Here is a 23,478-nt window from a genome sequence, read left to right on the forward strand (position 1 = left end):
CTGTATGCGCCAAAGTTGTGGCGGATTCCGTTGGATCCTCACCGGGCCATTCTCATGTAAACCACTCTCCGAATCATTCAGTGGCTGGGTGGTATCTTACTTTGTGTTGCGACAAAAAAGCCATATTGCATCATTTAATTTGCTCAAGTCATGCAAATAAGAGAGGGGTGGGTGGGTTGGGGTTGGGGTTGTGGGGGGGGCTGAATAGGACGAACTCGACTTCTCCTCCTCCCCACTACACTGCCCACACACGGAGCCCTTTCTGATTATGGCAAAAGAATAACAACAACACCATTGTGTTTGTTAGTTTCGCTAATGGGAGAAGCTGGAGAACATCACTCTCCCCCAGTCATCAGCCCTGTCCAAGTGTTAATGCCTTTGAGAGGGTGTGTGTGTGTGTGTCCTTCACTATATCCCCCTGCCAACCAACTTACACCTATTCCCTGAGGACAAGTGTTTTGTGAAAGCTTTGCCTACATCAGTTCTCTCCCGGTCTCTCCCAGTCTCTCTGACCATATGAGGGTTGCAAAGCCACTGTTTTTTGCAATTGAAAGAGTGTGGCGTTGTATATTAATATGTTTGTTCCGGTAAAATCCGGTGGAGAAAGCCATTATGCAGATCCTATTGTAGAGAGAAGTAATCTTGTAACAGCTGTTCTCCCGTATGAAGCTGTGCATTGCAGCTTGGTGTGATGCCAGCTTTAGAAAATGTAAACATCTGAAATAGCTCCGGGGATAAATTAATGAGAATTTTATTTTCTCATGCCATTATAGCTCCACGTTGGTTCGATTATGGCTCTGTTCTTGACCTGCTTCGGCGTGTCCCCAGCAAAAGTGCAACAGCTGAGCTTCATTGCCATTTTCTCCCTGCTTTTGAGGAACGTACTCACTGAGATTCAAGCAAAAGACAACAAACAAAGGTCCACTTGTTCTGGTTTGGATGATGGCAACATTGGAGCCCATCCCAGCAACATATGGACACAGGGCATGGCTGAGAGCACACAAATGCTACTCTCCGTGGACCTTGTGCCAGCCCATGGCACACAGAATCAATGGGCAATTTAGAGCAGGAGGGCAGGCATGCCCACAACACTACATGGCATGAGTGAAGAGGGCACGCAGACAGAGGAACACACCACACACATAGGGTCATAGCCAGCCTGGAGCTCCCTTTTTGAGGAAAAGTCAATTAGACAATTAGATAAAATGTAGAACAAAAGAGGGATTCAAATCAGAGTTTAACTGTGGGCTCTGGAAAGGGCTCGAATTTCTTTTTCCTCTTCAATTAGTCTGTTATACTGCCTTTTTGTGATGAGAGACTTCCTGTATATGTTAGTATATTTTTCAGGTAGACCCTCAAGGTTTTCCCAGAGGTTCTGCCACCTGTTGGGTAAACACAGCTCTGAATAACTTAACAGAAAATCTTACTCAGTTGCAGTTTGTTCTGCAGTCAGAGCGAAGTGTAAGGCATCCATATGTTGGCCTTGGGTTCGCTGGTCTAATTGACTTCGACAGACTGCTAATTTGTTGATACCAGAGTGGGAATGATGTGCCTGTCTATCTCTAAATTGGTGTTTACACATAGACCTCACACAGAGCAAAGCACTACCAGCCTGCCTGCCTGCCTGGCTGCCCAAGCAGCGTTGCTCTTGACCTAAAACAGATTACATTGTGTTTTATTACAGCTAATTTGTTATGTAAATAATCCTGCTAATTTCTTTTGGATTAACTCTCTGTGTACTTTTGCGTAATGACCCCAAGTCAGACTTTGAGGCTCTTATTTGACTTCATTCATTTAATGCCCAGAGATCTGTCAGACATGGGAATTGTAATTTGACTTTTAACTGTTAATGAACCTGGGTAAGTAGGCAGTGAATGAGATGATTTCTTTGTTTATTTCTCTAAACAGACAGGGTGTTCCAACCTCAATGTTTAACAAATTAGAATGAAAGGCTATGGAGTTGAATATTACAGAAAATTGGATAGAAATGTGATAGAAATACCAATATAATCAGCTTTAAAAATTAAAATGTCATGGCTTTTGTTATTCAGTTTGTGCACATGAGATTGTAAAAATGTTTCAGTGGGAAAACGAGGTGAGAATTTTGAGTGTCTTTGTAGTGTGAGTGGTGTGAACGTTCATGCAGATCGTGGTAGAGATGCTGCAGACTTTCACACTATGAAGGGGGATTGTCTGTCTCCCTCCTCATTCTACAGATGATGCTATAAAAAAAAAGAAAGTTGCTGTGTGAACAAAGTGTTCAGCACAGTCCCAACGCTAACAATAACTATCCAGACTAACCACACAACAGACTCCTTGATGACATTGACGTTTAACTTATGATTTGGCATGTGGAGTAATGGGTTTATGACTTCTAGTGTTGCCAGAGTATCTCACTGTGCATGTATCATATGGGAGAAATATGTTGTTAACACGGAGTTATAACTTGTAAGTAAGTTGTAACTTTGTGAGTATTTGTGTAAAGTAGAGCTCACTGACTTTCTGTGTGGTAAGTGGGGTGAGATTGGCTAATTTAGGGCTTAGCCAGGTCTGGTGAGGGCTGGAAAGTGCTTAAGCCACTCTGTGTTTTATCATAGGAACCATCCAAACATTTAATCAAAAACCTTTTATATTTTTTTACATTTTACATATTACATGGACTGATGTATACATATCTAACAAAGTTAAAAACTAAAGTTGGCTAATATTCTCTTTAAAAGGGTAATTTAGACTCACTGGAAACATCACATTTTTGTATAGTTGTATAGTCCTTGAAAATCACAGACAGTGTCTTAAGTTGTCAGGAATTCATAATAAAGAAGATTTGAAAATGCACCCTACAATCTAAACTTTCCTTCATAGTATAATGTTTATGATATATCACCAAACATCCAGCAAATCCTAAACTACATGGCGGCTTGCCTGTGCAAATTGACGTAAGGAATAAAAGTTAACAGCCCACCAGCTTAATCATTGGTCCTTGTTGCGTGTGGTCTCCAGATTTTCTCCACCAACAACACTGAATGTGGACGTCTCCTGGAGGAGATCAAGTGTGCTCGCTGCTCCCCCAATGCCCAGGTGTTGTTCCACTCCTTGGACATGGATAAGATGCCACACAGGGAGCCAGACCTGCCACGGCTCTGCCAGGACTTCTGCCGCGAGTTCTACTACACCTGCAGGGGGCACATACCAGGTAATTACACAGATAATAATGACCATGAATGTGACTTGAATTATAGCCCCTTTGTGGTTACCTGGTGATGCGCAACCAAACATATACACATGAATAGAGTAAGTGAAAGTAGACATACGTTAAATTTGCTCAGTCTCGTACATTTTAAATGACATTCACACGTCTGATTGTGATGAATTAAAATTCACAGCAGGCCTCATTTCTCATTGAGACTCAGCCTGCACATGTAGAACTGGCAGATTTTTGGACTTATGCAAGAAGTGGTGCGTCAGTAGTCTGGTCTGTGAATATTTATTTATCCAGCTCTTACCTCATCTGACCTCACCTCCATTTGTTGCTGAGCTTGTCTCACTCGTTTGCTTGCTTGCTGCCTTGCTTTGCTGTTTCACTTTAATGCATCAGTAAAATTACTCGCCACACACTGCCTATACAGACGCAACGCCAGTTTGCTGATTAGTCTGCAAACTGATCTAGCAAACAGCAGAGCAATATTTGTGCTTTTTATGACAGTATTCAGTGTAGCTGTGTTTATGGCACCAGGTGCAAAACATTTTGTTCTCTTGTCTCTGTTAGTTTTATCTGGATTATGCAAGTTTATTTTAATAAGCATAAATTTGCAAAAACAATACTTTTGTGAGTGTCATAATACACCAAATTTGGGGCATTTCCTGACATGTGAATGGAAAATATTTGATTTGCAAAGATGGGTGTGAAAACAAATCCCTCACGTGCAAAAACAACAAAAACCAGTCCAGCGCCTGACCAGTGTACCAGAAAACTGGACTGGAGCAAAATTATCTATTTTATGACTTGTTCCTGGATACTGCTCACCAGACTCAACTCCTGAGGTTGATTCTGTATTCAGGATGCATAACCACCTCTGTGGTCTAGACATGACTTCCCGGCACCTTGCCTTCCTCAGACATAAACTGTCACTTAAACGTCTGTCTCATACTCTGCCACTAGTATGTTTTCTTTTGAGTAGTAAATTCACATTAATCTAAACATAGTTGAAGTGTTGCTTTACTCGTCCATGTCCTCTCTGACCATGAGTTCTACTATGAGATGGCAGAATCCACACAGCAGGGGGAAAAAACTCATTGATGCAACAGTTTTAGTTACTGCTAAATGATAGGAACCCTTCTGCACCTTGAAAGCGTTGGTCTTCAGAAGAATTTCCTTTGAAGGGATGCAAGATCGCAGGTACCTGTGCCTTCAGAGTGCATACCAAACATGATCAAACACTTTTTGACTGTCTTTTCTCCTCCAGCCAAGTCTTCTTCCAATCTCTGTCGCCACAAACTGATTAGATCTGCCGAGATTTGCAAACAGAGAACAGTTTCAAACACACTTGTCTGCAACCCACCCACATGGTATGCTGCAGCTCAAGTCAAATTTCAAACACATACATTCCATCTGAGTCCATCCTCGTCTGCATCTAATGGCCTGCTGGCATATCTTGAACAACACTTGAACTACAGTTGAGGTTGGCAAGTGGGGCTCCACAGAGCATAGAGAGAGGAGGGAAGACGACGACTTGTCTTGAGCTACATAACTTGCTCATGAGCTGACAGGCATATGGGCTAACAGAGTCAAACCGAAAAAGCTCAAGAGAGGAATCCAGAGAAGAACCCCCCCCTCCCTGTGTTCACCGTCGTGCTCCTCCCCGCTCACCCACACCCCCGCAAGACAGTCGTGCTCCTCCCCGCTCACCCACACCCCCCCCCGACCCCCAGCCCTCCACAGATCAGCATATGTGGTGACGAATGACACATTTATTTTTCTACAAAGGTTGTGTGTATGTAAAACTGCTGAAGTGCATCAAGATGTCAAGTACTTTGGGTGGGCCACCCAGGTTGCTTTGGAAGATAACCAGATGGAAGTATAACTTTAGCGCTGGGGAACCGGGAATATGGACAGAGTTCTGTCTCTCTCTCTCTCTCTCTAACCCTTGCTCTCTGTCTGTCTTTATCCCCTTCTTCGTTCTCTCTCTTTCCTCTTCTCTTTGACTTGATTCATACTCTTTTCCAGTCTTGTTTCTATCAGTGCACACAGTACAATAAAGGTTTGATACATTGTCAAAGCTTTTGGATTTAGAAATATCTCACAATAAACTTCACAAATTGTGACCCTGTGTCTTACGATGTGATGCAGTAACAGTGAAGCACAAACATGAACAGAAAATATCATATGCCCTTAAAATTCTTGCTGTTCATCTGACCAAAGGTATTAAAATTAAACAGTAGCTTTTACAGCATCCATAACAGCTCCCATGAAATTTCCTAGTGGCCCTTGATTAGGCCATGTACTTAGCCCCCATTTCTCCATAAAGACATTTACTGCCTTGACTCTCACTTCTGCCTGGAGGCCTCCCACCTTCCCCTTACTCCTCTTCTCTCATATCTTCCTCCCCTTTTCACTCATCCTACCACCCTGCACTTGAGGTCCCCAACCAGCATGGTTAAGATAACTGCAGACACAAATGGGTGGGTGGTATAGCCAGAGCTGTGTGTGTGTGTGTGTTTCTGTGTGTTTGATCTTCATGTTGTGTTTAGATGTTTGAGGGGATATCCTATCACCTCCAGTATTTGGTGTGGTCAGCGCTTGTGGTCGGTGTGTGGCAGGAGAGAGATGAAAGCTGGGACAGGGAGAGTCCTGTTTGTGTTTTTATCACTGGTGTATTTGCTCTCCTCTGTCCTCTGAGGGATTGACTAAAGGAAACAATATTGGCAAGATTGTTTTTAGGTCGCAAAGGGCCTCTGAGACCCACTGCACGGCTTTTTTCCGGGAATAATGTTGTGACTGCTCAGGCTGGAGGCGTAGCTGTTTAGGACTGCCATGTTTACGTAGATCACTTTTTGTTCTGGCACTGAAACATTTTAGGTAAACCAGCAGGCCAAAGGGAAATAAGGAATGATGTGATGGCAGTTTTACATTGAATTTACATGCTAAATTAGTAGAATACAATCAGTCACTTAAGCCTAGTCAAGTTAGTTTTATTTATACAGCCCAATTTTGCAAATTATAAATTTACCGCAAGGAGTTTCACACCTTTAATTTGGATAAGGAAAAACTAAAAAAAAACTTTAACAATGACAAAAAAAACTCTTCCTCAGGAAGACATGCATGAACAACCAGGATAACAAAATTATAGATAGATTGAAATATATTTGAAGAATATCAATCCAGGAGGATGTTGAGTAACTTCCAGGTGCTGCCAAACAGATGGAGCATGAGAGACAGACTACACAAACACACAAGAGGCAAAACTCAAGCACGCCATTCACACAGATATGAGAACACATAGAGGGAGAGCAAGACAAGGACAACATGCACACAAGGGAGAGACAGAGACAAGAGGGGAGGCTGAATCTCCTGGAGGACGAAGATTCTGATCCAAAACATCTGGAATGAGGCACTGATAGCCAGGGGAGAGAGAGAGGTCCTAGGATGGCCGAATGTCCAAAGTGAGTGAAAAGAGAGGACAAGGAGGAGAAACTAGGGAGAGAGTGAGGGAGAGAACAGAGAAAGAGCTAGCTTGATAGATTACTTGAGGCTGAGACCGACCCATCAGAAGGGTAATGGTTACAGGTACAAGGCAGTAATAACAGAACAAGCAACCAACTAAAAGTTCAGGCGCAAAGAACAAGTTTTAAGTTTGGATTTAAAGGCTTCAACAGAGTCAGACTGTCTGATGTCAGCCAGGAGGTTATACTAGTGTGACGGGGCAAACGTAATACCAAGATTCTTGGCTGGGTATGTTCATACGCCTTTACAGGGACATACATCTAACAAAGTTTGAAAACAGCAGAGTATTATCAGTGTAGCAGTGGAAATTTAATGACTGCATATAATTTGACCAAGAGGTGAAATATAAAAAGAGAAAAGCATAGGGCCAAGAACAGAGCCCTGGGGTACTTCATGTTTCACATCAGAAAATTTAGATGTAGTAATACTATAGGAAACACACTGTGTTCCTTCAGATATGCAATACAATACACAAGAGCCTGGACAGAGACTTCAAATCGATTTTCCAGTCTGTCTAGGAGTTTACAGTGATCTATGGTGTCAAAAGCTAAACCAAGATCGAGTAATTGAAGGGCAGCGGTGGAAAGAAAACGCAGTTTTGGTGGAGTAACAGGCTCTAAAAGCAGACTGAAAAGGTTAAAAAAGATTGCTGTAAGATCAGGAGGCCAGAAGTAGCTGAGACTCAACTCAGTAAATATTTGGGAACATCACGTCTTTGTTTGGCAAAGAATATCTCTCAACCGGAAAACATTTTTGTTTACTACAGGCAATATTGAACAGGTTGTTTCATTTTAAATGCCCATGTGTTGCACAGTAATGCAAACAAAATAGTCACACCTGTTTGAAAGAAAGAACAAGTGTCCAGGTCATTAAAGATAATTTAGGCATCCTAAAGAATTGCATGAATAATATAGTGTTTTTTTCCACCAGTTAATTAATTGTACACAGTTTAGTCATGCTAATTTTGACAGGCGATAGTAAGAGTTGTGACATGATTTACCCGTCAACTTTTGATGTGAGCAGAGCCTCTAGACCGGCTAGGTGAGGAGGAATATCACTTTATTCCTTGAAAGATCAGGGCTTTTTGGTTTTGCAATGGTGAGGTCATTTGCTTATAGATGAATGTAAAATTTGATTGTTATTGTATTGATTATATAGGGTGCTGAAAATGATTTTTTCTCAAACACTCACTTGTGGGGTGAAGGAATGTGTGTTTGCTTTCTAGATATAGCATGTTTCTGAAGAACACTAATTTGAGGATGTCCCTAATCAACAGAACACCAAGCCAACCCTGAAATGACCCACAAACCAGCTGATATATGATATATGATATTTGTAATTATCACTGATAATAGACTACTACTTGCTGAATAGACCTAAAAAAACCAGTCCATAGGAATCCATCAGGATGCACAAACACAATTTAATAAATCAAAATAATGAAAGCGTAAACTTAAATTGAGAATCGTGTTGCTCTGTAGAGGAGGCATAGTTTATTGCAGAGCCCTGTCTAATCTGTGATCCATTTGGTTTGGCCCAGTTTCTCTTCACTTGTTCATTTCAGCCCAGTTTAGCCAGGATTTGGTTTGGCTCATCAAGCATAACTCTAACCCTCCCCAACACACAAGCACATCACATCCTTTCTGTCTTCCTCTGATTCTCTCCTATTCTTATGTCCTGACTTGCACATAGTCATGCATGCACACACATATAGTACAACAGAACTAGAGTATAAAGTCATTTAACCGTGCTGTATCTACAGTAAGTGTATGATCCTGTCTGTTTGTGTATGTTGTGTTTGCTAGAACTGTTCCAAGCTGATGTGGATGAGTTCTGCCAATACTATGGGAGGAGAGATGCCAGTCTGTGCTTTCCAGATTTTCAGCGAAAGCAACCACAAGGGCAAGATTCCAACTACTTGGGAGATGAGAAAATAGAAGATATGAGGAGGTTTGTAGCTTTACTTTTACCATGTTTTTTATCCATTTGAGAATTGAGTTACACTATGGAAGATGTACATGTTATTATTTTGAATGAGCTTTGGCCAGTTCTTTATGTATTTCAGCCAAGTTAACTTTTCTTTTCAGGCTTCATTAGTACTTATGAGTTCAGATTCATGACATTAAGCCGTGACATTTATGTTTAATAGAAACAGGCGTTACCTTGGTCACATGTTCTGGGTTCACTGGTCCATTTTGACATGGTCCATACCTTCAGACAGAAAGGCTATGCCATCTCTCCTCTAATCCTAAAGTTTGTCCAGACTGCATTTGCTCAGCTTTGCTCACATAATGAAAATGCTTATCCTGCGTCATTCTGGTTGCCTCACTGACTGCAAAGGTCTGTACATCACAGAGGGCTTTGCCCTTTTGTCCATGGGGGGATGCCTTTCATCTCTGTTTTGCCTGAGGCAAGAAGGCCAAGCAGCATGTGCACCTGAATAGCAGCAACCAACATTAAGTGAAATGACTTCTAAAAGTTAGAGTCAGGGGCTCATTTGTCACTTCTGTGCCTTATCCTCCAGAGGTATATTCAGGTAAATGATAGTGAGCAGGACTCTCTTACATTAGAGGCTCGGAGGAAAATGCCAAAATGAAGTCACAGTTATTGGCTAACATTATGGCCATTGTTAGTGATGACCCATAGCGACTGATGGTGTTTTTGAATTGAGATGGAAAGACTTAAGAGAGGATGGATGGGAACAGGTGGGTGTGAGGGAGTTCACTGATGTAGAAAGGAGAAAAAAACTGTCTTACAATTTATGGCTCTGAATAAATATTTGTATCAAATATCCTTGGGATACCATAACATGCCACAGTGATGATGACTTTCACAGTGTAAACTAGGAATCTTTTAAGAAGTATGATTCACAACCAGCCAAGTAGATCTACATACAACACAGTTTGCATGTTTAGTTTGCCACCATCAATCAGATGCTTGTTGTGGAAGATTTGATCAAGAGAACTGGTGGATGTGGGGTATGAAGTCAGACTTTGTTACTCAGATGCTCTAGAGCCTGTAGAAGGAAATCACTGTGTACATGCTGCCTTCAGATGGCTGTAGAGGTAAGTATACAACAGAATGCCTTCATACCAGAATACAGGTTGTTACACTAAAAGAGATACTGGTAGGAATAAGACATAATGATGAACTGGATTTTTGCTGTGCATTTAAATGTGTCTCATGGTTAAGAATGCACAATAAATCTTAAATAAAGCAAAACATTAATAAAACATACAACATTAAGATAAACTGTTGCTTGTTGATTGTTGCTGATTATTTTACGCTTCCTTCCAGAACACTACTACTTCATATTCTGTGCCCCTTCTAAGTGGATTATTCACCACTACCATTGGCCTCTGACCATTTGTATCTCCCTTGTTACCCAGGAAACTCAAACACAACTGCTACTGTGCCCAGGAGGTGTTGAGTGGTCTAAGGCAGCCGGTGGCCGTGGTGCACTGTGGGGATGGATCCCAGCGGCTTTTTGTCCTGGAGAGAGAGGGAATTGTCAGGATACTCAACCATGACCTTGAGCTAATCAAGGAGCCATTCCTGGACATCCACAAGCTAGTGCAGAGCGGTCTAAAGGTAGGAATGACACTCACTTCATTTTGTTAACAGTGTTGGTGTTGTTTCTGCATTACTAGAGTCAGGAAGTAACGTGGTAAAGCATTAACACAATTCTTTACAACACAACTGTTTGCACCTATGTAAACGTGTGAGGAACATCTCCAGCCAAGACAAATCCCTTGAAAGTGGCGCCTGCTCACTATTAGTATTTAATTATATAATTACACCAAACAAGCAGTCATTCATCAAATGTGATTGTAGCTAATCATTATGCTATTATCTGCTAATTAACTGTACATACAGCACACATTGTGCTCACTGCTAATTTTCTGCTAATTCTCACAGGATGGGTTAATGGCTTTCTTAATCTCTCCCATATTGTTCCTATAAGGGTTCTAATACCCCACATGGTGACTTACCCAATATTTGACATAGTGACTAACTCAATACCCCACATGATGAGTGGAATGGCTTTAACTTACTCTTTATTCACTTTAGCAAAGACATTTTCATCAGATGTCTGTGATATCTTTTTGCTTTCTCTTGCTTTCTTAGTGAAAATAATAAAGGGTTAGTGACATAGAGTGAAGAGCTGAAAAGACTGATATGTCTGTATTTATGACAGGAATGACCACCTATGTAACATTTCCCTTGTCTTTTTGTCCACCTATCATCATAAAAGTATGGAGTAGGATATTATTGTGTCAAGGGGCAAGTAAACGTGTGTTCTACTAATGTTTGGCTGTGTGCCCTGTCTGCCACAGACAACGCACAAAAAAATAAAGGTGCACATTAATAAATCTTTTTGCAGATTTCTGGATATTGTTACATCCACTGTGTCATAGAGTAGGTATATTTTCAACCACAGATGTGGTTGAAAATATGTTGTGTCATTGTGCTAATTCTTGAAATATCAAATATGACATTGGAAATATTCCAAGACTTAGCTCTAAGATTTCTTTATAGATATCTCAATTATTTTTTGTAATCTTCAGACTAATGTCTCTAATGTCTTGATATTTATTTGTTAGTCTTAATCCTTACTGCATCTTGTTGTTTGTTCAGAAATTGTTTAGATTGCACAAGATGGGGAAGCTGGGATGTTTAGGGGGGCACACTCCCAGACAGGAAGTTTATCTATCACGCATGCCTCCTGCTCCTCCACTGACAAGACCTTTTGCTTATAAGGAGTCAAGCAGAGCACAGCAATTGAATATGCAACTGCCCCCTACGGGATACTGTCACTGCTCTGCTGTGCTCGCTTATCATCATTCAGTCCAAACTGGTTGTGGATAAAGTGATCATTATGACAATTAGACGTGGCTCGATCCCCCGCAAGCCCCAGGAGTCCTATTCTGCGATGTTGGCTGCCAGAACGGGCTCCTAGCCACACGGGGTGAACAGAACCAGGGGAGGGCTAAGGTGTTTACTGGCAGCATCAACAGGATGGAGTTGCCTTTATACAGAGAGAGGAACCCAGGCCCCCAGGAGACAGGACAGATAGCGGGTTTATCATCAGCTCCATGCACATGCTTTGATTGTAATGTTCTGTGTTTCCTTCTGCTCCTCTATCCCCCCTCCTTCCATGGATCCCCCCGGTGCCAATTAAACTGAACTGCACAGAAACAATGCTGTGCTGTGGTGGTGTGGGCTCCTAGCTGCGCTGTGGGTGTTCTTCCCCTGAAATTCAATCTCTATACTCCAGCCTCAAACCCCCTCATCACCCACCCACCCACCACACACACACACACTACCCATGTCGTCATCACAGTGGTCCTCTCTACAATTGGTTCACATTCACACACCTCTAACATGATGGTGAATCATGGACAACCCTCCTGATTGGACAGAGCCCCTCTACAGGATGTGGTTCAGAATTGGTGCATGTAGCTAACTGTGACCGTTCTTACTAAAGCCCTGACCGATACTGGATTTTTTAAGCTGCACATATTTGTATTTTTATACAAATATGTTTTGGCAAGGTTATTAAGGAGTTATGACAATGAACGTTCCTATCTAATTCTTTGCTTTTGTAGCACTCCAAATTTATATCCATATTTGCATTACTGACTACGACTTCCTTCCATTTACATACCAAATCAAACAAAACAGAGAGATTTTGTTGCTTCAGCTTGTAGGCACTAGTTAGTTAGCATGTTAAAAATACAATACCAAAAAAAGATGCATTGACAAGATAAACAATATTCTATATACAGTACAATACAATAAAATAAAATTATTTAAAAAATTTTCCGGCAAGTTTGCAACAAAATGTGACTTTCTTGTCTGAGCGTGTGTAAATAGCCAATTAAGGTAATTTGAGTTAATAGCAGCAAGTTTAGTCTGTACACTAGTGCCGCACAAGCACAGGTGTGGTTTAAGTGAATCCATCTTCCCAGTTGAACGTGTTTTATTGGATAGCAGTGATTTGAGCATATACGAGATACATATGTAAAGCTTTATAGAGAAGTAAGTGACAAAAATGAACAATTTATCATGACAACAACTACAATTATCCATGAACTGGTTTGGAGTTACTCTCAAGGCAACCTATTTTATGATGCAACAATTAAAGTAAGAATGATACTCTTTGATATACATCTAATGGCTGGTGGTGTTTGTAGACTTTGGTGCTAAGCTTTAGCCTCTGCTCAAACAACTACAATATCTTGCACTGTAAAACTTCAGAAAAGACACTCGAGAGTAGCATGTGTGATAGTGACAGTGAGTTTTATAAATGAAGACATCTGTGAGCAGCAAACCAAAGCTTGACAATCCACTGACATGTATTAGCCTGTGTAACAGGGGCGAGGGGGCCTGCAATAAAATATTCCACTGTTTAAACAAATAAGTCACAGCATGTTATTCTTTCTGTCCCTGTTTTGCTGACAGCTGCTCTACATTCTCAGCGGCCATCAGAGGCTTAGGGTTGCTCTCAGACTAAAATAAGTGGCCTCATCTTCCCTATTTACTCTGACTAGACGCAAAGGCAGGGTTAAACTCATACTGATCTCACAATTATCCTCAAACAGTGGGATGCCTTCTAGTGAAAGATGAAATGTTTACAAGTAGAGCAGTTAGGCAAAAAGTCTATTCTATGAACTTTATGGCTCAGATGATGGATTATATCTTATTCTTGGTTGGTGGGAGGATTAATGCGTCATGGGATTGCTGTGTGCTTGTCATAAGATTTATGTATTAACAGGTGGAGGAGTTGCAGTGGGGATTAGATTTTCATTGCACAAGAGAAGAGCAAAGAGCACCACATAGGAGATGTGTGTATTGTCTGTGTGAGAGAGGTGTGAGCATAGATGCATCAGGTAGTCTTTGAGTGAAGGGCGTATACATTGTTTTGCTCCAGTCAACTCATGTGGAATGTCTTTCGGTGGAGGAATGCCCACAAGAAGGATCAAAAGGTTCAGGGTAACAATGCGTGAGCCAATGCATGCGTCACTGGGACTCAAAGACAGCTGCCCCTGCAGAATTGGAAATGGTAGCGTTATGTGTGTCGCTGTCTCCGCTAGTCAGACAGGACCAGCATTCCATGAAATGCACCATGAGATGTGAGATAACAACCGCTCCTCATCCCTGCACCTCACTTTCCCAGCTTTCTGTGGAATGACGCCAACACTTTGACAGTGCCAAAGCCAGAGCCCCAGAGAACAGAATTGGAGGGAAAAGAGGAATGCAGAAGCAGGTGTTTGTGAAAAATGAAGAGATAATACCTCATGAGAGATTCAATCAGAACCCCCTGCCTGGCTGTGGAAGAATGATGGCGGTCATAAAAAAACACAAAGATGTTCAAGGGAAAATGGAGGGAATGTGTTTTAAGTTGACACAGAGGAGTCATTTGTATAGTTTGAGGGAGGTTTGGGGATGGCAGGCATTATAATCAGCAACATTAACACCTGTTGTGAAGAAATCATTAATACATAAATGTAAAGCATTAACACATCACAGTATAATGGCATGTGGCATATGGTGCTATAGTAATTGATATGTACTATGACACAAGGCGGAGCAAAACTACTACATTACTCTACAGCTTTTAAAACCCACAATGTAGGATTAAAAACCCCTGAAAATACACTTTGCAGCTAACAATATGTGAAACCCGCAGTTTGTCCATTCTGTAAATGAGCTTGAATGTACAGTATATTGGTTTTTGAGCCATGCTGAGAATATCTTATCTACTGCAACTCTGGTGGCAGTTTTACCACGATCAGCGCTCAGGAGTTGCAAGTTGGCACGCTGTCTTATTTTAATCAAGGTGTCTCCTTGGCTTGGCTCTAGACTGAAAGGCTTTCTAATGCAGTGTTTGTTTCTTATGGCTCTGGTGCCAGCGCTGCTGTTTGCCTGCTGCTGAAGGAGCTACTCATTAGCAAGGGAGCTAATATTTCATCCCATTTAACCACTGTGTATCTTGGTGGTCCCCCTTTGGCAACGGATCTAGGCCTCTTTGGAGTTGTGGTCTTTGACCCACTCCCTATGGTGAGTTTATTTTGGGGATGTGGGTCGCTGCATCCCAAAATCCAACTTATGGATCCAGCATTTCAAGGTGAGGTTGAGTCTCTTCCCAAGATGCAACTTTTTGACATTCTTTGGCAAAGTGTAGTCACTTCTGCTCCGACTAACATCCAGCTGTGCAGTTTGTTGCATCCAATCCCACATAACTCCTTTTTTATTTGACTTCAATGATCTGACATTTAGTAGTACTCATAAATCTTTTGCGGAGGAACTCTGCCTTTTTGGGGTGGAGATTTATTTGTCAACTTTCACAACATTTCACTTTATATTCAGATTGATAGAACCCCTGTGGCTTATCATGTGGGTCTCTGTTGTTGCTCAGTGGTACTTCAAGTACATTCCTTTGTAAAGAGTCATCTCTCTTGCATTCGCATGTAGCCTATCACTGATGTGTTTGACTGGGCTGGGTCTAAACGCAGTCCAAACAGAACTACAGAGATCCAGCACACCAATTTATGATGTGTGTTCCTTGGCCTGCGACATAGACTACACCTATCCAGAGCCAAACCAAGATATATTTTTTTCTCAGTTACCTTAAGGATGAGACAGCAGTGTTAATTGTAGCCATGATACTTGTTTATTTTCCATGAGTAAGATCGCTGCATGATGCTCACTTTCAAAAAAATCAAGCTGTTTTGGAGGGATACAATCACACAGGGACCACTTTATAAACATTCTTCACACCTAAGCCTAGCATTCTGTTCATTCTTTTGTCAAGAAGAAATAGTGAGGGAGAGTATAACATAAAAAAAGGGCCGACCTGGCTTGCCTTGCCTGGGGAATGAAATGCTGTAGCTGATTATTACAGCTAACTATGATGGGAGGACCACCAGGGTAGTGACAACTGATGTAGCTGCCTCCGGGGTGAGACAAAGGTTTACATATTACACAAGCAATTTGGATGTTTTCTAAACATGTTGCCAAGACAGTGGGAGTTGGCAGTTCTGCCCTCCCCCCACCCCCATCCCCACCCGCTCCAAGCCTTGAATTTTGCATGGATTTTCTGTAAACCGGGAAAGAGCGTGGGGACAGGGAGCAAAAAGCAGGGACTGAAGCACTCTGCACTTTTGTGCTCTCTATGAACTGTGAGTGAGCTAATAAATTCTTTCAGCCACTCAGCGTAGCATTCACGGATATCCCCCAAAGATTACACACACAAATCACTGCACAATGGAGGCCACCGGGAGGGCCTGGGCGTCATAGGGGCCCCCGACCCTGTGGACAAGCGCACATAACCAGGCTTGCAGAGAAGACTGGGCAAAGGCGGGGGGTTGTAGAGGAGGTGCAGCTCTACCCAGAGTCAAATGCTTTATAATGGTTGGTAATGGAATATTCAAGGAGGTTGGTGAAGGTGTGAAGTGAAACAGGCGAGGGGAGAAAAAGAGAGAATGGGAGAATAGCGGGGGTGTGAAAGGGAATGTGATGGATAAATAAAAAAGGGGATTAGAGAGGTTGAAGAATTAAAAGAGGTGGGGGGTGATGAGTGTGTAGGGGTTGCATGTAGTGGTCTTGGTGATGATGAAGATGACCGAGGGGGGTGATTCCAACCCCACACAGCCGTGCAGAAGCCAAGGAGGGACATAATTAACTCCTGGATCCTTTGTGTTTCTCATCTGACTGCAGGGTGGAGATGAAAGGGGCCTGCTAAGCCTGGCATTCCACCCCAATTACAAGAAGAATGGCAAGCTCTACGTCTCCTACACCACCAACCAAGAGCGCTGGGCCATCGGACCACACGACCACATTCTCCGTGTGGTTGAATACACCGTTTCGAGGTAATAGGAGAAGTGTGTGCCAAATCTACCTTAAATATGGGTCGTTCACTGAGCTGCTTAGCTGCTTCACTGTCTACACAACATTGACTATTAACTATGAGGATTATTATAGCGTGGACATGCATTTTTCCTGCAAAGCCCCAATCTGCTTTTAAATACATGCTCTCATTTAGCTGTTTATTGCTGAATAATTCCAATGGTGCAATTTGTATCTTTTCAAATGGAATAAGAGAAATAGGGATAAGAAAAGGGTGATTCTATTGAACGTTCCTGATCAAAAAATCATGGAGGAATTGATTATATTATTGGCTGTTCCATCCAATCCAACAACACTGATCTAAACATTTTTGCTAGAAACCATGGTAACCACAATAAAATATGAAAGCTTTAAGAGCACAACATAAGGTTTCTAAAGATGTAATAGGAAAAACATCAAGGATTGTTGTCTTGTGGGGATTTAGAATGTAGATTAAACGTCCCACCTAACTAACTTTCAATGCGCTCTGTTTTGCTGAATATGTGATGGGCGTTGATTTCCAACACTCTCAACCACACACCTGTGATTAAGAAAACAATCTTTTCTCACGAACGTGTTGAAGTGTTACATTTTAATTTGCATAATCACAGTTTTATGTTTGACCTAATCTTAATTATAGTCTTGGCATGCAGTCTTGGTGACTACAACGTATAGTCCTTAATTTGAGGGTCCAATAGAGCAATGACAGTTAAAGTATTTGATGGTAGTTTTAAGAGAGTAATTTTTTGTCTTTGGCAATCTTGCTTTTTAAGAATTGCAGGACTACACAAAATAACACATCATGAAATATTTGTTGCTGATACTGCGAAGCCAAATCCTCACTTTGCACTAGAAATTGTGCAACATTTTGAAGCCTGTGTTACATCTCCACCCACTGTCTTTGCCTTAATGAGACAATGCATTATATTTAGACTAAATGTCCCCAGACAACAACCTATTTAAACTCATTCAATGTTGGATTTTGTTCGGTATGTCATGTCAGCATTTCTTATCCATGCCTTAGTATCATTTTCCCCACCAACACAATTATTCTTTAAAGTAATAAGAGGCAATCAGAGTGTGTACTTATTTAAAAATCATGTCTTACGAAGTATATTTCAAAACATTTCATTCCATTTCTTCAGCAGCTTTTCACCCCAATCAAGTGCTAACTGCGGAGCAAGTCACTTAGACTGTAATACAGCGTATACTTTTAAATATTTATATGAGACTCTATTGAGGCATGTAGGTACAGAAATGTTGTACATACTCCTGATAAATATTAGTTACTTTGTAGTGTAGCAACCATTGTTTTTGCACTCAGTGACAGAAACCTAGTGACAATGACGTGTTATGTTTTTCCTTAGGAAAAATCCGAACCAGGTGGACACCAGGACTGTGCGGATGCTGATGGAAGTGGCAGAGCTGCACAGGAAGCACCTAGGTGGTCAACTCCTGTTCAGCCCCGATGGTCTGTTGCACATCATCCTTGGAGATGGCATGATCACCCTGGATGATATGGAGGAGATGGACGGACTCAGGTAAGATCCGATTTCTATGAGTCCTAGTATAAATGATTGAGTAATGGTGTGTGTCTCAAGATTGAATACTTTCCTAGCTCCTACTATCGTGAAGGTGTATTTTGTTTGTGTGTTTGAATGCAGTGATTTCACAGGGTCTGTCCTGAGGGTAGATGTGGACACAGACTGCTGCACATCACCTTATTCCATACCACGGAACAACCCTTACTTCAACAGCACTAACCAGCCACCTGAAATCTTTGCCCATGGATTACATGACCCAGGCAGGTGAGTGAAACATTTGAAACTCCTTCAACATCACACTTAAGATCTTAAGATAGAAATACACTGTTCAACACTGGGCTACGAAGGAAGCTTGTTTAGTAAATAATAAGTTTCATAAACTGTTCTTTGCCGCCTTGTAGTTTATTACTGTATTCATCCCTGTTGTTATGTCCTGTAGGTGTGCAGTGGATCGTCTACAGACGGACAATGGGAGTTTTCTGATCCTGTGTACAGATGCCAGTGGCAAAAACACATCAGCAGGAAGAATACTGGAGATTACTAAGGGGAAAGATTATGGTTAGTTACAATTTCCATGAGATTTTCTAAAAATATTAATAATATTTATATTTTTTAAGTTTCAAAGGAGTTCATTATGTTGCAATGCTACTATAGTTCATGATAAAAATAACTTCAGTGCAACCTTTGCCTGAGTTTTGTGTGATGGCATTACGTCTGGAGAAAGAAATGAAAATACATTAACCTCTTGGATAACCTTTCATATTTATTCTGCTCAATATGACATCTGTTTTTCCCGAATGTCTTTCATTTTGTAAGAACATGGTGTTTTGGCAACAAGTTCCGAAAACACACCGGGTTGAGTGCAGAGACAGTGAAGGTTAAATGTAAAAATGATATGATGTGTGAAAGATTCCTCCCTTCCCTCGCTAGATTTGCCAAGGGAATGTAAGATTGTGTCCACAAGTAAGATTTAAAGCTGTGAACAACAATAACTGTCTAGATGATAGTTTAGTATTGTTGAAAATGCAGCATAGTTTTTCTCACATTGAGAAATTAATCAATGACAGTAACATCTTGAGAATGCTTAGCTTTCTTCTCTTCACAAAAGAACAAATTACTGCTATTTGTTCTAAATTACATTGGGCTGGTTATCCTTGCCAAAATGAGTGATGCTTTGGCAAACCAAACTAGTACTTCAACCCTTTATCTCTCACTTCAATTCAAAGTGCCAGTTCTTGTCACAGGCCACCTCTCAGCTGGCTAGATGCCAGCTTTAGCCATTATACCCAAACTCTAAAGTAATTGCAGTTGGGAAATGAGCACACCAAGTCTTGGATCATAAAGTTTTAAAGGCAGCAAACCTCCATTCATATTTCCCTTTGCCAAGACTGTAATCCAGAAAACATGCCATATTGCCTCAACATCACACTTATCAATAAAATACATTCTTTTCCAGTTTTGATAAAGACATAATAAAGTCTAAGTTGGCTGCCAAGGAAGAAGTCATTTATGTTGCCATGTGTTATGTTGTCCAATTTAAATCAAGATTCACTCTCTGCTGTTTTTTTCTTGTTGAAGTGAGTTGCCCTAATATGAACCACATAACCATTATATCTAATAGACAAAATTAAATAAACATGGTTATTCTTTTTGATTCCAACACAAACAAAAAAACCTTATTATAATAGCCATAAATTATAATCAATAGATCAATAGATTATAACCACTGCAGGATGCAGATTGATGAATATTGTTACTGATACATTATATCTCAGTTAATATATTGCCTCTATGATAAAATTCTGTCTACTGGTGATGCATGCCAGCAACAGAGCCTAAATCAAACCTTTGCCTCCTTGTGCCTCCCTAGAAAATGAGCCTTCCGTTTATGACCTGCAGTCCAGTGGAGGAGCACCACCTGTGGGGGGTTTCATCTACAGGGGCTGCCAGTCTAGAAGACTTTATGGAAGTTATGTGTTTGGAGATAAAAATGGGTAAGTCTGAAAATGGTGATTGTCAAAGCAGTATTGATGAATAAGAAAAATTAAGTTGCTACATTTTTCTTGGCCTCCCTGTATACTTGATGTTGGATATCTTTATTTTAAAGACATTGTAGTGGCTTGATCCTACTGGCATTCAAATACGCTTGATTTATGAGCTATCAAACATCTTCAGTCTTACATACAGATCTTATATACAGATCAACATAACTCTTCCCTCCCTTCTCACACTGAGAATCTGTCCCTTGCATTGGTTTATGCCAAAGTAAACACAAAGTTCCATCCACGTGGAGGAAAACAAGTTTTATGTTACTGTCACTGCTACGGCGCGGCCCATTCAGTGTAAATGGAGATTAGACATCCTGCCCTGTGCTGTTCACACTTTTCTTTGGTTTGTAATTTATCCTACTTTGCTGATGTCAAACATTGACGCTTGAGTAAACAAAGGAAGTAAATAGCGCGGGGGAAGTACACTATCAGGAGTTGGCACTGTGTTTAAAACAATGTGTGGTCGGTTAATTCTGTGCCTCATTACAATTTGAGGGCATACTGTTGTGGCTAAGTGAAGGCTCCGGCATGATGTTTGTTTTGAAACTAAAAGCCGAGGTCTTAAATAACACCATGTGAGAGATGGGGTGGAAAAGGAAGATGGGTCAATGAACCACGTTACAAGAAGTAAAAAGCTGTTTCCAGATCTCAGCTGTAATTGTTGTAATACTGCTGTAAATGAACTGCATTGTATTTCTCACTTCCACAGCAATTTATAAATTTAAGAAATGTGCGCTGTGTCATCTACCAGTCTTCATGAGTTAAAGTGGCATTTAACCGACTCTGTGTGTTTTGTTTGTTTCAGTAACCTGCGGATCCTCCAGAAGTCTACACTGTCAACATCAGCAAGTGGTGAACAGTGGCAGGAGAAAGCTCTGTGCCTTGGCTCAGCTGGCTCCTGTGGCTCTACGCTTGTGGGACACATCTTGGGCTTTGGAGAAGATGAACTAGGTTAGTTAGGCAATGAAAAGAAGATTATCTATCTCTTCACAGATAGCTCAATCTAGCTCTCCTTTCTATCTTCCTTTGTTTTGTTCTTCCTCCCTATATCAACATGAGTCACAGATTTGTGTTAACATATTTTCTGAAATCACTTTGGGGTTTTACATGAGTCCTTGAAGGTTTGTTGACTTCAAATGACAGATGTCAAAACTATGGAAAAATAATGGCTTGGAGTAATTATGTTGTATATTTATCAATGCTACATATATTAACATCATTGGGGTGGAATTTTCCAATTGGTTATTTGAAAGATGTTTGCAATGTTGTGTACTAAAACAGGGTAATGCATAAAAACGCAGTGGAAAATCACAGAAAACTGCAACACCTAACCAACAAGGGGGAACAAAACTACAGTACCCCTCTTACTCTACTTCTATGGCAAATTTCCAACAGGATATTAAATAGTGCGTACTTCCTTCTGGATTAATTGTCATTTCCATAAGATAGCAATGATACTCCAAAGACCCACTTATGGGCTGTGTTGGGCCACCTACAAGGCGATGTTTTGCATGGTTAGAGAGATGTGTTTACCTGAGGGACTGCAGCATAAAGATAAGGTAGGGTGAGCTGAGGTGAGCAGACTAATATGATACAGAACATTTTTACCAGTTGGACCCCCACCAGACACTCACAGAATTATTAGCTGTCAGCTCTGGTGTTTCTGATTAAAATGAAGACATGATGTGGATCACTGACACAGCCATCAGAAATGTTTGATCACAGTTCTTGCCAGGTCTTGGAGTTATTATTTGACGAGGTATTTAAAGATCCCTGCATTTGATCATGATTTGCAAGTGGTGCAAGAATCATGGAGGGGGTGGGCTTGTGTCCCAAAGTATGGGCCCCACAGACACATGTTTACAATTTGTCCCCTTATGGAATTTTCTTGCGGGCTTGTTCCTCATTAAATTATCCGCCTGGTTCCCAGTCATGAGTATCCAATTGTCCCAATAAACTCTTTCTTAAAGTCCTTTGGCAAGTGCAGCAATGCAGAAGCTTTAGCTACACTCATCTCCTCTCCTTTTGTCCTAGCATGTCCGCTTGTCTCCTCTTGTCTCCTCATTTTGGCACAGGCATTGCATGGTTTGCATGGATGGAAGAAAAGTGAATTATTGGGACATATGCTGCACATTAAAAGTATGTAATTCAAATAATGCTAATGGCTCATTTCATGTGACTGTTCCTCTATTTGCAGGTGAAGTCTACATACTGGCAAGCAGTAAAAGCATGGTGCAGTCACACAGTGGGAAACTCTACAAGCTGGTAGACCCCAAAAGGTACAATCATGAAGTACATTTTCTTTTTCTCGGGGGTGGTGTGTTTCTCATTTGAAAGGGGCTTTGAGTGAGCCATATTCTTTCAGGCATCATATGTTTGTAGACTGTGGTGGTATACAGTCGGGTCTTGGTTCAATAAGTAAGTAATCCCTCAGTACTTGTACATGCCATCTAATGAGACGTCAGCTAAGTAGGCCACCATCCCTAATTCCATGCTGGGTTTTGGTTTTTGTTTTAAGATGATCCCACATACAGCATATCATATGAGATCCAATAACTCATGCAACTGACTCTCATGAAACCATGGATCTATAGTTAATCACATTTCACTACAGTGCCGTCTTTCCTTGCTCATTTTCCTCCTTAAGTTCTCACTACTTATGTCCCCTCCACACACACTTAACATATCGCTGTGACCAGAACTTTTGTACCATTCAACACGTTGTCACATGACAACCTGCCTCGGCCAAAACAAACGCTAAGCAGTAACTCGAGAGTAAGTATAGCATTTCAAAATGTTAGTGTAAAGTACTGCTAACAGCAACACTGACTAGCTGGCCGTGGTCACCTTATAACTGTTGCCTGCTGGTTATTCTCAGAGCATTTGACAGCTGAGAGTACAGGAAACACAAAGGCACCTGTTGTCAAGCACAGAGAACTCATGCTCATGCATATAAGGTTGTGCACATTTTATTCATCATTATGTGGACAGAGCTCAACAAGGCTCCAATTTTACTTTAAGTGGTTCAATCCAGTCAATTTCTGTGCAGTCAAAATCTTAATTAGTGGATGTTAAACAACTGGAATATGTGGGGAACATGCACGTGAGTGCAACTTCATAATTCAAATGTGTGTTTGCGTGCTACTATGTCATAATCCTTACCATATGCATCACAGTATTAGGAATCATTCAGATAGTGATGTATCTATAAACAAAGTCAAGTACACGGGAAAAAAAGACAGACAGGGCACAAATTCATCCCACATGATACAGG

General features: G+C 41.1%; 1 protein-coding gene across 1 annotated transcript in view; it reads left to right on the top strand.

Annotated features, from left to right (window-relative positions):
- Positions 1–23,478, top strand: part of hhip (hedgehog interacting protein) — a 33,519-nt gene that overhangs the window by 1,427 nt on the left and 8,614 nt on the right. The window contains exons 2-11 of the mRNA XM_035659764.1: positions 3,001–3,193; positions 8,527–8,671; positions 10,111–10,312; positions 16,445–16,596; positions 17,980–18,153; positions 18,277–18,420; positions 18,596–18,714; positions 20,027–20,150; positions 21,010–21,155; positions 22,402–22,483. Of these exons, the coding sequence (XP_035515657.1) occupies positions 3,001–3,193; positions 8,527–8,671; positions 10,111–10,312; positions 16,445–16,596; positions 17,980–18,153; positions 18,277–18,420; positions 18,596–18,714; positions 20,027–20,150; positions 21,010–21,155; positions 22,402–22,483 (1,481 nt within the window). The remainder of the gene's footprint in view (positions 1–3,000; positions 3,194–8,526; positions 8,672–10,110; positions 10,313–16,444; positions 16,597–17,979; positions 18,154–18,276; positions 18,421–18,595; positions 18,715–20,026; positions 20,151–21,009; positions 21,156–22,401; positions 22,484–23,478) is intronic.

Source organism: Morone saxatilis, unplaced genomic scaffold (genome assembly GCF_004916995.1).
Source record: "Morone saxatilis isolate NCDOM2014 unplaced genomic scaffold, NCSU_SB_2.0 Contig17, whole genome shotgun sequence".
Lineage (NCBI taxonomy): Eukaryota > Metazoa > Chordata > Actinopteri > Moronidae > Morone > Morone saxatilis.